This window comes from Equus asinus, chromosome 6 (assembly GCF_041296235.1).
Source record: "Equus asinus isolate D_3611 breed Donkey chromosome 6, EquAss-T2T_v2, whole genome shotgun sequence".
Taxonomy (NCBI): Eukaryota; Metazoa; Chordata; class Mammalia; order Perissodactyla; family Equidae; genus Equus; species Equus asinus.
The window spans coordinates 88,371,388-88,386,323 of record NC_091795.1 but is presented as its reverse complement, the minus strand read 5'-3'; the positions used below and the strand labels follow the sequence as shown (position 1 = coordinate 88,386,323).

At 45.5% G+C, this 14,936-nt stretch overlaps 1 protein-coding gene across 1 annotated transcript in view; it reads left to right on the top strand.

Annotated features, from left to right (window-relative positions):
* The window catches only part of VSNL1 (visinin like 1), a 108,706-nt gene extending 99,918 nt beyond the window's left edge, over nt 1-8,788 (top strand). The window contains exons 3-4 of the mRNA XM_014848062.3: nt 5,584-5,799; nt 7,518-8,788. Coding sequence (XP_014703548.1) covers nt 5,584-5,799; nt 7,518-7,715 — 414 coding nt within the window. The 3' untranslated portion in view covers nt 7,716-8,788. The remainder of the gene's footprint in view (nt 1-5,583; nt 5,800-7,517) is intronic.
* Nucleotides 8,789-14,936: the final 6,148 nt, after the last annotated feature.

The following is a 14,936-nucleotide window of genomic DNA, read 5'->3' as shown; positions in this document are numbered from 1 at the left end:
GAAAGACTCATCTAGAAATAAGTGAAGTACAAACCGAGCAAAGAGAGAAATCAGTTCAGTCATGAAGGTTTCATGGAAGTAGAACAATGAGCTGGACACAAAGAAAGATGGGATTTCCTGATCGGCCAGGATGAGATGGGGTGAGAAAGGGAAGGCATACGAAAGAGAAAGGGAAAGCCATGTAGGGACACAGTCGGGGCACAGGTGCATAAAGCAGAGGAACGAGAGACATGCACGCAGGTTGGGACAATCACGAAGGGCCACAAACAGCAGGTTAGAAGTTCAGAATTCAACCTGTGCAAATGGGGGCCTCCGGAGGGCTGAGCAGAGAGCAGAGAGAAGCAGGACACACAATATTTAAGGCACACGTTGGGTCGGATGTGGAAGCATTTGAATGACAAGCAAAGGAGTTTGGATTTGATTCCACCGAGGGCTTCTGTGAAGAGAAACCACTCAATCTGAGCCCTATTGCAGGAAGATCAGTGTGGCTCTGGGGGTCGGACTTGGAGGAGACCAGAGGCAGGGACAAATTAGGAGACTATGGCCAGAATCTGATACGTGGTGGTGAGGTCTGGGCAAGTCTTGACCCACTAGGCCTCTGCCAAAGGGGAGTCACCGAATGAGGAGATGGAGAAGTTCTCTGGGAAATCTGAGCCCACTCTCCTCTGCAGTGGCAGGGTGGGCTCCGTGAGCTTTCCTGTGACCCAGCTCTGAGGACAGATGGCCATGCCCTCAGGCTGTGCCCACCTGACTGGGCTCTGCTGAGAGTCTGAGTCGAAGGTCCAGGAAGGCCTCCCCCTCCACCCAGGAAGAGGAGGCAGTGGGTGCAGCCCTGCTTTGCAGCAGCTCCCCATGGTCTGATGGCCAGTACAACTGATAGCCCTCATTTCTAGACATCCTGGGGAAGGGGAGTCAACAGGAAAGAAAGATGTGTGACCCAGAAAACTTATCTCAGAAACTTCTAGAAATCAGTCCCGGGAATGCAATGGGACAAATGTGCCTTCTCCTGCTTGTCAGTGAGCAGGAAGAGAGTAGGCAACCGCACCAGCTCTCACCACATGTACCTCCCCTGGAAATTCTGCCAGGAATCCCTGTTTCTTGGGCCTGCCTAGAAAGCCTGGCCCCTTTTCCTCTCTTGAGAAGGGGTAGGGGGCCTGTGCGTTCCTTGTTCTCTACTATCCTGGCGCAAGTACGGGCCTCAGCATGGCAGAAACAAGAGGCCTCATGGGGTTGCCTTTTCTCCTCACTTCTGAGGTTCTCATCCTCAGGGGACTCTCCCACCGCAGGCTCGCCCATTCCCTGAAGCAAAGTCTCCCCCACTTGGTTAGCAAAGACTGTACAGGGAACTCAGAGCTGAGGGAAGCAAGGAATTCATGGTCCTGCAGTGGAGAGCCACATGTACAAAGATAATTCAGATACAAAGAGAGAGTGGTTGACATCAGGTTGTGTTTGCAGATAAGGGGCCCTGGAGGAGGGTGACCAGAGCAGAGCTTCAGCTGATGGGGAGGAGGTAGAATGAGCCATAGGGGAGGGTCTGACAGACAAAGGAAGCCGGGTGAGCAAAGACAGAGGCGGGAAAGCACAGGGCACTGTGGATCCATGGGTATCTCCAGCAGACTTCCACCAACAGGCGATCCTGCCCGAGTCACAAACAGGGCCGGCCCTTACCATTCGGCTGTCAATTGGCTTTCAGGACGAGGATGACATTTTTCTATGGACGTCACGCTACACTTGGTGGTTGGGTCCTGGTCCCACCCCAGGCCGGCAACCTCCAGAGCCCATTTCCTCAGAGCATAACTGGGGTGCAGGGACAGATCACCATGTGGCCCTCAGGTCAGAGTCTCATCAGTGGGGCCAGAAGTAACCAGGAATGGAGGGTCGTCCCTCCTTTCACCTTCTGCCAACCTCCTGATACTAAACTTTGAGCCCTCAGATGCTGGAGCAAAAGGGCTGTGCGTTTGCACAGGGGCCAGGAGGGGGATTGGCAGCAGATGTTAGCTCAGGGTTAATCTTCCTCAAAAAACTAAATAAATAAAATAAAACAATACACATTTCAAGCAACAATGTGCAAAAGATGCTTGTACTTTTCAGGCACTATTGTTCTCCAAGAGAACTGAGTATGATTTCAAGACCCTGATTTCTTCCTGAAGAGATTGAAGGCAGTGTGGATTCTCTTTTCTGTGATGATCCAGCCAGAGTCGAATTATTTCATCAAAAGAAAGAGCATTCCCCTGATTAGAAAAACCCGAAGCACTCAGAACACGATAGGATGGATTTTCTAAGGGAAAAACCCCTCCAGATCTTTGAGGGCTCTTGAGCACACACTCAGCTCTTCTGAAGTAAACATGTTGGCTATTAAAGTCAGTAAATAGAACTTCTGCAAGGCATATGTAGCTTTTATTGCTCAAAATTTACAATCGATTTTTTTCCTCAAGAGTTTTCAGATCTAAATTAATTTTTAATATACTGACCTAAGGTGCCCTGCTATTTTTAGATAAAACTATCAGATATCCCTCAACTTAAAAGTATGCTGTGAGAAACAGGACAGTGAAAGCATTATACTGCCAGAAACCCGTACGGGTGGCGGGAAATACACAGCAGTCCCAGGTCACCGCATCTAGAAGGCTGGCGGAGACACTGCACTAAGGACACTTAGGAATCTGTCAAGGGGCTCCCTCTGCTCTGCTGCTAGGCCATGTCACAGGTACCAGCTCTGCCCAAGACCCCTGACCACAAGGCAGATGAACACATCAGCAAACAGCGGAAAGGGATAAAGGACAGTCAGGTACAAGGCACATGTGATGCTGTGATATAATAAGAAATATCTATTTGGTCTTAGTCCCCGGTTCCTGACACGAGAGCTTATAACTCGTGGAATCTCAGGAGTGATGACAGTGCCTTTTGTATGCTAATGAGATGACTGGTGGCTGGGCGCCCCTCCATAGCTTCAGGATTGGGCACTGGTCACCAGAAAGACCACGGCCTGATCAGAAGGTCAGAACTTTCAGCCCCACCCGCCTGACCTCTGGGGAGGGGAGACGGACTGGACATTGAATTCAATGGCCAATGGCCAGTGATTTAATCAATCATGCCTACGTAATGAAACCTCCGTAAAAACCCTTAAACTACGTGGGAGCTTCCAGGTTGGCGAATACATTGAGGTGCTGGAAGGGTGGCGTGCCCAGGGAGGGCCTGGGAGCCCCCCGCACCCTGGCCCCTATACCTTGCCCAGTACATTGCGTCCACTGGGCTGTTCCTCAGTTGCATCTTTTATAATAAACTGGTAATAGTAAACAAAGTGCCTTCCTGAATTCTATGAGTTGTTCTAGAAAATTTTCAAATGAGGGGGCGGTGGGAACCCCCTGCTTTACATTAGGTTTAACAGAAGTACAGGTGGTAACCTGAGACTTGCAACTGGCGTTGGAAGAGGGGGCAGTCTCGTGCTACTGAGCCCTTAACCTATGGGGTCTGCGCTAACTCCAGGCAGTTAGTGTCAGAACTGAATTGAATCGTAGGACACCCAGTTGGTGTCCAGAGAGTCAAAGAATGGGTTGTTGTAAGGGGGAGAAAAACCCCACATATTTGGGGTCAGAGGCATTCTGAGAAAAGACAGTTCAGAGCACATAAGGATCAAACTTACCTCTTTAGAAAATTTCAAGTTCAAAATCACTAGTTCAAAGCTCAGCACCTAGCGGTCTGTCCTCAGGTGCCCAAACCCTTAGGTGGCATTGGGGATGGAGGGGAAACACGCTGAGTAGGGGAAAGAGGAAGGAAGCCTTTCGCCCCCATAACTCCCCTTCTTGAACCCGCCGCTCAGTCCTGAGCCTTAGGAATTCTTGGCTCACGCTTCTGTTCTGGCTCTTCGTAGACAACATGACCATCATACATTTCTTGTTGCAAGGTTTCAGAGAGCTCGGGCACCATGAGATGTCGATCTCTGTATTCCCAGCACCTAAGATGGGGCCTGGCAAGAGAAAGGCCTCCGTGGATTTTGATGAATAATAAAAAACAAAGGATATCAGAAATAACGATGGGTTTAGGAAATGAGGGAACAATGGAGAAAGTTGTCCTTCACAGCCACAGAAAGATTAGTTTGATTAAAAAAGAAATGGTTCTCAGATTTTTATTTTCTGAGATTAATAAAACAATTGTTGCTTTAAGCCACTCAGTTTTGGGGTGATTTGTTAGCCATAGTAACTGGAACAGATCCTGGCATCAGAAGTGGGTGCTCCTGAAATACAGGCCTAAGCAGCTCCTCCTCCCCCTGGAACTCTGGTCTCTTCTCCTGGCCTTATGTCCTGGATCCTTACAGGGAAATGCATATTTTGTTTCTGGAGGGAAATCTTCCACTTCCAATGTGCTTCTAGGTGTAGGAGTTGTGGGCAGCTGGCCTTCTCTTGCTGTAGGGCTCAGCAGGTCCCAGGGCAGGATGCACAGTGAGAACGATGAGCTGAGGGCTCATGAAGGGAGACAGCCCCATGTGCGCATGAGCAGACCATCTGTACTGAGGCTGGCCAGCCGGTCCCACTAACAAAGTCACAAAGGAACAGGGATCCCAGTGACATCCTCAGAAATCTGCTTTGGACTTTGTATTCGCTGGATTTATTCATCCAGAAACACATACATACTTCTCTGCCTTAAAACAGCAGAGGGTTTATTTTGCTTTTGTTTTGGGCTGTGAGGTTGGCTTGTTTTCTACGTTCCACTTGGAGAATGTTCTTTGGCTTTGCTGAGGCAGATGGAGGTCAAGTATTAGAACTACCTGTGTTTGTGACTGGCCTAGGCTTGTGTCCGGGGGACTGAGGCCACGGCCTCACTCTCTGCGCAGCCTTACCTCCTCATGGGTCTGCGCTTCCATTTCCTCGTGGGTCCATTCTCTGTCTCCCTCGGCACCCTTGCCAACTGTTGGCCCTGAGAAGAAACCTCTTTTTATCTCACAAAAATAAGTCCAGTCATGTTCTATTTTTAATGGGTTTTAAATGTCTGTTCTACAGAAGAAAAGTCCCTGTGAAAACAAGTTGGACACTGGAACCTCACCAGGGAGATGAGTGTGGGCTGGGGACGGGGAGCCGGTGGCAGGAGAACACAGGTCTGGGCAAGCTCGTTCTGGTCCCACAGGGTGGTAAACCTAGATTTTCACACCCAGAGGAATTTGGAAGTTCATGGAGCACCACCCTGTGTGTGGAGAGAAGTCTGCTACCTGCCTCAGTCCTTGTCCTTATGGGAGAGTGACCAGAGAAGCCACAAATGAGGGATGCTAGCTGCCCCCTCTGAGCTCCGCCAACATGAAAGCCACATGTCACCAGCCTCACCCACAGGAAACAGTGAGGTGCCTGTTAATGAGGACGCATCCAGAGATGGCCTCTCTGTGCCTGCCCTTGGCCTTGAGCACTGGGCCAAACCCCTGTCCAGGCGGGAGAGCCTGTCCCAGGCCCTCATACGGCAGCCTTGGAGAGCATCCTCGGTGCTGACAGCAGGCACGGTGCAGTGGCCTTTCAGGCTTTCCTGGCTAAGACCTCAGCCTAGACCGGGGCCTGGGACATTTCCCTCCCAACAGCTGAACTTGTGTGCTCTGCTTTGTAGTTCTTCCCTTATGGAGACGCTTCCAAGTTTGCCCAGCACGCATTCCGAACCTTTGACAAGAATGGGGACGGCACCATCGACTTCCGAGAGTTCATCTGCGCCCTGTCCATCACCTCCAGGGGCAGCTTTGAGCAGAAGCTGAACTGGGCCTTCAACATGTACGACCTGGACGGCGACGGCAAGATCACCCGAGTGGAGATGCTGGAGATCATTGAGGTGAGGCGGCCGGCCCTCTCGGGAGCGGTGGGTTCACTCAGGGTAGGAGCAGGATCTGGGTTGCGGGACACAGAAGGCAGATCCCCAGCAAGAAGCTTCCTCGGGCATAGGTTTATGGCAGCTTCTTTTCTTCCCTGCCAGGAGCCCTGCTAGTTGCCTGCCAAGCCTTGAATTCTCCCCACCCTGGCCCCCTGCTCCAGGGCAGCACTGGGATATGTCACAGATCCAAGCTGCTGGGCCCTGACTGCCAGCTGACAGTCAGCATTTTAACCAGCCACTCACGCCCTGTGAGATCTTCCACAAATATAAGCCTACTGGACCCAAAGGACATTATCAGGACTCAGTTTCTCCAGCCCTTGGCTTAGCTCTGCGTGGCTGGACGTTGCCCTCTTCCTCAAATCAGCTTTCCCATGGTGGGCAGAAGATGCTGCCCGTGGGTCTTCTAACTGGCATTTAAAAAATTTTCATTGAGTTATAATTTACAGACCATAAACTCATCCATTTTAATTGTACAATTAAATGACTTTTAGTAAACTTACCAAAGTATGCAACCATCACCATAATCCAATTTTAGAACATTTTCCTTCCCCCAATAAGATCCGTCATGCCCACCTGCCCATTTCCATCCCCAGACTCGGGAAATCACCACTCTATTTTGTTTCTGTGGGTTGGCCTTTCTGGACATTTCATATAAAAGGAATCACACAATATGAATATATAGCCTTTGTGTCTGGCTTCTTTTTTTTAGTCTGTGTAGTAGGATTTATCAGTATTTCATTTGTTTTGTTGCTAAAATAGTATTCATTTGTATAACTATGTCATATTTTATCTATTTGTCAGCTGATCAGCATTTGTGTTGTTTCCACTTTTTGGCTATTATTAATAATGCTACTAGGAATATTCACCTGCAAGTCTTTGTGTAAATGGGCATTTATTTATTTATTTTTGTGAGGAAGATCGTCACTGAGCTAACATCTGTGACAATCTTCCTCTATTTTATGTGGGATGCCACCACAGTGTGGCTTGACAAGCAGTGCTAGGTCTGCGTTCAAGATCAAACCTGCAAACCCTGGGCTGCCAAAGTGGAACACACAAACTTAACCACTATGCTACTGTGTCGGCCCTGGGTGTTTATTTTTTAAGGCACTTTCCTAAGAAAGAAAATTGTTTCTACTTAGGAAATTCCTATATTGAGAATTAAATGTGTACAATTAATTGAACTGGATAATTGGACTCTTCCTACTTTATTCTTTAACTTATAAACGTAGTCTCTGATCCACAGCTCCACCTAAACTAACTTCTTTCAGGGCTAGATTTTACTGGCCCACCTTGCTTGATTGTCTTAACAGGTTGTAAGTTCCTTATCGGTTAGGATGACATTTCATCTTCCCTAAATCTCCAAAGGCTAGTGCTTGTTGACTATCATCAGTGCCTCCAACTCAGAATGTTTAAAACCGAACTCATCACTTTCCTCCCTGAACCTGTTCCTAGTCCACTATTTTTGATCTCACTGCTGAGCAACTCTTTCTACCCACTTCCTCCAGCCAGAAACCTGGGAGTCATACGAAATCCTTCTGTATCCAATTGGTCATGAGACTCACACATATTTGATTATTTCACTCTCTTATTTAAAGCCATTTAAGCAGTCCTTTGAAGTAAATTTAAATTCTTTGTCATATCACAGGAGAACTTTACGGTCTGTTTCTTGTTTCCCCAAGGCTATCTACAAAATGGTGGGCACTGTGATCATGATGAAAATGAATGAGGATGGCCTCACGCCCGAGCAGCGGGTAGACAAGATTTTCAGCAAGATGGATAAGAACAAAGATGACCAGATCACACTGGATGAATTCAAAGAAGCTGCAAAGAGCGACCCTTCCATTGTATTACTTCTGCAGTGCGACATTCAGAAATGAGTGAGGTCAACGCTATGGACTGCACAAGTCTCAATGTTCCATTCAGTCTGCAGCTATTCTCTCTCTCTCTCTCTCACACACACACACACACAACACATACACACACACACACAAATATTGCTTGGACTACCTATAAATGGACTTGCTTCTTGTGTTTGAAACACTTGTGTGCATGAGATTGTCATTTGCTAATGAATTTTAAAAGCATCTATTATAAAACAAACAACCTGCCACAATGTGATATGTGTAATATCATTTCATAAAATCCCCCCTCCTCCAAAGCCTGGGCAGAAATGTGCTGCAAAGAGTTCTATGATTTCTTGTTCATGTTTTGCTGATGCTCGTGTCTCCTTGATTCCATAATGTTAGTAGCACTGAGATCCCACGGTAATGTAACAATTATAAGCTGTGTCACCATTCTCCCGTAAAATAGTACTGGACAGACACACCAAGGGGCCCTTGGCTCCTCTGTGTGGTCCACACACAAGAGCTTGTATCATCAGTGAACATAAATGTGCTACATTTGCATGCCTTTTAGGTTTGCCTTAATTCTTACCTCATTTGCATCCTATCAATCTGGAAAGAGCTGTGTTGGAATTAATGCAGTATAAAACTTAAAAATCTTGCTAAATGACTCATTAAGTATATCTATCTATATATATACATATACACAAAGATATTATTTATTGAAATTAAAAAAAAAAGATGGAAGTGTATTGATTTCTGCTTGAATTTTCAAAGGCTTCGAAAGAGTTGGCAACAGATGTCCCAAATAAATTTCTAACATTTGACTTTTTCCCTCAATTCTTATTTCATAATTTTAAATTTGAAACAGATCTTCATAATAATCAAGGGTCAGCTAGTAACAGCTCACCAAATCTACCCTTAAACATGCAACTGTGGAATTTGAAGAATTAATGACAACAAAAGGGGAAAAGCAACTTCCCAACTCTTCATCCTGACCCTCAAAAGAGGGACAATTAATATGGTCTGTAAAGTTTAAATAAAACGTAAAACTTGTTCATTCTCAAAAAAACGCTCATTATATGAAAATAAATTTTCTCTCAGTGTGATTGTGGTGCTAACAACACATTATGTTCTACATAACTCTGCGGAGGGCACATTTAGCAGGCTGAGCAGTGTCCTCCAAAAGAAGCCAGTAGGAAAGAAGACTCTTGTCTTTCCAAGTCAAAAATATACCAGTTGTTATTTTTTAATGATGGAACAGAACTCTGAGCCTTTTAACCTTGGGGAAGGAAGGCAGAAGAGATTCCATCAAGAACTCCAAAGGAGGTTTGCATTTTCAGAACATGCGAGAAGTTCAGTTTCTTTTTCCAGTGCTGTCCAATAGAACGCTCTGTGATGATGGAAACGTCCGGATCTGCACTAGCTACATGTGGCTGTTGAGCACTTCAAGGATGGCGAGTGTGACTGAGGAACTGAATTTTCCATTTTATCATATTTAAATTTAATTTACCTTTTGTAGCTATTAGTCATAGTATCAGACATAGCACTGCTATGTTATTCCTCCAAGCATTTTTCATCGAGTGCCTTTTTTCCTAATACTCTTACTCTGTCTGTCTTAGGATCATTAAATGAGACCAGAGATCAGAGCCTGATAATTCCATTCATCCACTCAGCAAGAAAGTGTGAGCAAGCAAACCTCACCACAAACACTCAGGACACCAATGGTACCCAAAACATTGATAGAACCCAACTTCCGCTTCCAGAGAGCACAGTCCCAAGTGCAAATAGAATGTCCCCATGCCCTTAACCCCTGTGCTTGGTGAGTCCAAAGTGGAGGAAGGGAAAGATGGGGGAGGTTTAGTGCCTCCCGGTTCTCTCTCCCCACAACTAAGTGAGGGTGGGGTGTGGTGATGAGCTGGAGAGGCTCCTTAAAATGGCACTTGGTTAAGTTAGGCTCTGGGTGACACATTCATAGAAAATCATTGATACCTGCTGTGCACCCAACACCACTCTTTTATTTATTTGGTGATGAAGATTCACCCTGAGCTACCATCCATTGCCAATCTTCCTCTATTTTTGCTTGAGGAAGATTAGGCCTAAGCCAACATCTGTACCAGTCTTCCTCCATTTTGTATGTGGGATGCCACCACAGCATGGCTGATGAGTGGAGTAGGTCTACACCCAGGATCCGAACCTATGAACCACTGGCTGTTGAAGTGGAGTGCAGAACTCTAACCACTTTGCCACAGGGCTGGTCCCCCCAACCCCATTCTTGTTGGGGGAGACAGACAATAACCAAACACACTCACAGATGTCCAATTGTAAGAACTCTGAAGAAAAGCACGGCCAGCTAAGAGGGATGGAGAGCGATGGGATGCAGCAGGGGCTATTTGCTATAGGGTGCTTAGGTGACACTTGAAGTAAAACCTGAATGAAGGAGGTGAGCCACATGGGTATTTGAGGCACTTATGGAAAACAAACCCTCCAGCAGACTCACTGGTTCTTTTCATAAATAAAATGTAGAAATTGGGGCAGCAAATGAACATTTTGTTATTTTCTTGTTTCAGTCCTCAATACTCTGAGAGCGTAGACTGGGGACAGTGATCCTGGAGAACACTCCAGTAGTACTTGGTTAGAATGAGTGTACTTATGCCCTCTGACCCAGCATTCCTACTCCTGGGTATATCGCCCCAAGAAGCTCTCACAGAGGGTCGTGAGGGGATGTCTCCCAAGATGTCCGTGACAGCTCTGTTTGTGGAGTGGGAATTGGAGGCCATCTAGTGGTTCATCACTAGAGGAATAGGTAAGTAAAATATGCTGCATGCAAATTATGGCTGCTATGCATCAGCTGGAAGCAAGACTGATGTACACACAAGCAACATGGACATATTTTTTAAATGCTGAATGGGGAAAAAAGAGACAATAAGATCTATTGCACAGTATAATATATATAAATGAAAAATACATTCTCACAAAAGAACACCAAAGTCATGTAAAATAAAGGGAAATAATCACATTATAATGGTTTCTAGGGAGTGGGTGGTAATGGGAGTGGTTCAGTTACTATTGCTCCACAACTCATCCTCAAAATGTAGTGGCTTAAAAATAGAAACAATCATTTTACTAGTTCTCGTGGCTTCTGTGGGTCAGGAATTTGAGAGGGGTTCACCCGGATGATTCTGGTTTGGCGACTTTCATGCAGTTGGAGCTCAGCTTGAGCTGAGACAGGTGCCTGCAGCAGCTGGGAGCTGACTGGGCATCTCTCTTCTTCTAGCCTCAGGGCTTCTCCACATGGGCTGGTTTGTGCTTCCTTACAGCTTGGCGGCCTCAGAGCAGTCATACTACTTACATGGTGGTTCAGGTCTCCAGCATAAGTATTCCGGCAAAGAAGTTGCAAGTTTCACTGTCTGTTCTGACCTAGCCTCAGAAGTCACGAAATCATGAAATATCACTTATACTGCTTTCTACTGCTTACACAATAGTCACAAACCAATCCATAGTCAAGAAGGGAATTAGACGCTACATCTTCGTAGGTTATGGTAAAGTTCTAAAAGAACACGTGACATGACAGATATTGTTGCCACTATCTTTAGAAAACAATCTCTTACAGTCTGCTCTGTAGCCACAATTCACATCCCTTCCACATACAAAACACATTCACTTTCTCCCAAGAAACCAGAAGCGTCTCATACCATTGTGACTTCAGGTGCAGGCTTGAGGCTCCAAATCTCATCATCGAAATGCTCTTCAGGTGTGGTTCCTCAAGTACAGCATATCGAGTATCATCATTTTTGATACCCAAAGGCCTATGAACTCAAGGGATAACTATTGCCCTTTTCCTTTCTTACACAACACATCATGGTGGACAGGCCTAGCATAATTGCAAGAGACATGCTTTCAAAAAAGGGGGAAATGGAGAGCTCACAGTAGTCTCTGGTACATAGCAGTTCTGAAATCCAGGCAGGTATGTCTTGTAAGTTCCTTGATTAGGGCTCTGTCCTAATCTCTGAGGGTTGTTCTCCACGGCTCTTGGCTCTGTCTTTTGTGTTTTGTGTTCTTGTTTCCACCCTCTGAGCTAGCCTCCCTTTGTTTTTGTAAGGAAGATTGGCCATGAGCTAATATCTGTTGCCAATCTTCCTCTTTTTGCTTGAGAAAGACTGTCCCTGAGTTAACATCTGTGCCAGTCTTCCTCTATTTTGTATGTGGGACGCTGCCACAGCATGGCTTGACGAACAGTGTGTAGGTCTGCACCCAGGATCTGAAGCCTCAAACCCTGGGCTGCCCAAGCTGAGTGTGTGAACTTAACAACCATGCCACTGGGCCAAACCCTAGCCTTCCTTTTTCATAAAAAAAGTATCTATGTTTATAGTTTTCTCTGTCTACTGCCTGCCCATAAAAGTTTAGGAGTACAAAAACTTCTTTTCATTTTTTACTGTCTCTTTCAGTTTAAGCAGATACAATTCTTTAAAAAACCTTATAGGTTTCCTATATATCAATTTATAAAATCCACTCCATTAGAAGGGGCTCATTGTGAGACTGCTAGGGAACAACACCCTTAATGGTCTTGGAAGCCTGTTGTTTAATGAAGAGGTGTCGAAAGGCAAGTCTTAGAAAAAGGTCTTTTGTTTGTTCGAAAAGGTCTAAAAGCACTGTCTTGGATCTTTCTGAGGTCCTAACCAAGGATCTTCACCAGCCCTGGCTCCTTTATATGTAACCGTTTGCTCTTTAGTTCATCTCTTTCCTCTCACATTTTACCATGGGCAGCAAGAAGTCAGGAGGTGCTTTTCATATTCCACCTAGACATCGCTTTGGCAAGGTGACCGGTTTGTTAAGTACATTTCCTATTTTCCATGTTACTGTGGCATCAGTGTTGCCACACTTTCCACTACTACATAACAAGGGTCCCCTTTTCTCCTGCTTCCGATTGCATTTCCCTTACTGTCTTTTAGCCCTCACCAAAAGCATCCTTGAGACCCTTTAACATTCTGCTAACACTCCTCCTCAAGGCCCTGTGGATTCATGTTTGTCAATTTAACTATCTTCAAGGTCCTTCCAGCAAGCGCCACCTGGTTTAGATTGATTTTTTTTGGTATTTCTACTTTCAGATACCAAAATCTGTTTGTTGCTAATGGTAGGTGACAAATCACCCCAAGTTAGTGGCTTAAAACAATTATTATATTATCTCTCATGGTTGTTGTAAGCTAGGAGTTCCGGAATGACAGCGGCCAGTTCTGGCTTGGGAACTGTCCTGCAGTTGCAGTGAGATGGGGAATAGAGGGGTGCTGGTGCAGCTGAGGGATGGCTGGGCATCTCTCTCTTCATGTAGTCTCAGGGCTTCTCTGTGTGGTATCCCCACATGGGCTAGTTTAGTTTAGGCTTCCTCACTAGGTTGCTTCCATGGTGGCACAGTGATTCAGCGCGAATATTCCAGAGATCAAGGTGGGACTTCTATTTCTTTTCATTGCCTCTTCTGACTTAGCCTTAGAAGTTACGGTGTCATTTCCACTGCAGTCTGTCAATAATAAGTGAGATACAAATACGCCTAGATTAAGAAGGGAATGAGACCTGCAAGGCAAGGTTCTGGAAGAACACGGGAAGCATCTATTGTGGTCACCTTTAGAAAATATAATCCGCCACAGGGAATGAAGAATGGAGGTAAAAGGAAGTAAGTACTCATGGACCAGTGACGAAGGTGAGTCATGAACTGAAGGCTATGTTTAACGTGACTCTCTGCAATTGAGTTCCATTCAAACACACACTCATGCCTTAGCAATAGGCATCCTCAGTCCTCAATATTCCAACCAGTCACGGTGGTTCCTTCGGAAAGGCTTCCTCCAATCATTCAAGTCGGCCTGAGTTATATGGGTTCCAGCTTACACTCAGTTGCTATTTTAATTACCATGTTAATTAGCTGTTTAATTCCTGCTGTTGTTCTGAAAGTAAAAAGGCCAGTAAATGTCTTACTTTTTTTCTAGCCTGAACTCTTTCTGCATTTAGAAGTCCTAAGTTTCCATATTTCTTCTCTTTCTTATTTCTTGAATAACTAAACTATTTTTAAAAGAGAATCATATTGCTCTAAGCTTCATCTTTCCTGTAATTCTCTCATTCAGGATCACGTCTCTAGATGAGTAATATAAACTGCTTTCTTAAGAGGCCAGATGCTTATTTCCTCCCCACAGTTGGAAACCATGTTAAGATGTAAAACACACGCTTCAACAGACGTCTTTGGAGAGCCTTACAGCAAAGGATGTGCAGGGGCAGAGTGAGAAATTGAGTCAATTAGCACTTCTAAATAAAATGAAACACTATTCTCTCAGGTCCTTTCTTGTAAGCAATGAGGTTTCCTAAATACTTTGGGCACGCAATTTGGGTTTTTCCCAGCATTTTATGGGCGAAATATAGATCTCTAGACCCTCAAGTCGTGTTACTGTTTTCCAAGTTCTTACATTTACCAGTGTAGTTACCCAGCAAATACCTGATTGGTGGTTATCTCAAATGTTGCATGCTCAACTCAAAGCTTCTCTACTTCTCCCCCACTAGCCATCCATCTGTCGCCTCCACCTCTGCATCTTCCCTATCTCTGTGAATGGCACCATCATCCACCCAGCTTTTTAAGCCCCTGGCCAATTATCCTTGATGCTTCTCTCACAGCTCCACAGTGTTCTCATCATTAAGTCCACTGCCTCTAGATTTCAAATCTGAATGCTTCTATTGCCACCACTTTAGTCCAAGTCACCATGACCTCTTACCTGGATCACTGCAAAGGCCTCCAAATTGCTTGCTCTTTCCACGTTTGATCTACTCTAATCCTAATCCATTCACACAGCAGCCAGAGGGATTCTTTGAAAACGCTTACCAGACCACGTCTGAACACCTGCTTAGGACCTCAGATGATCTCGCTCATGTCTACCTCTGAATCTCACGCCCTAGCCACCCCCTTTGCTCACAAAGCTCTATTCCTGCACATGAAGCTCCTTCTCACCTTAAGGGCGATGCACGCATTTCCTCTGCTTGAAGCTGTTGCCCTGGATCTTCCGATAGCTCATTCTCTCACTTGTTTCAGGCCTCTGCTTCAATATCACCTTCTGCAGTCTTCCCTCAACACTCCATCTGAAACACCACTCCCCTCCACTCCCAACCCCTCACTCTGCTTTATTATCATTCCTAGCAATTACCTTTATTTGAAATCACATATGGCATTATGTTTCCCTAACGAGAGTTGACGCTCCCTGAGGGCAGATTTAATACTACTTA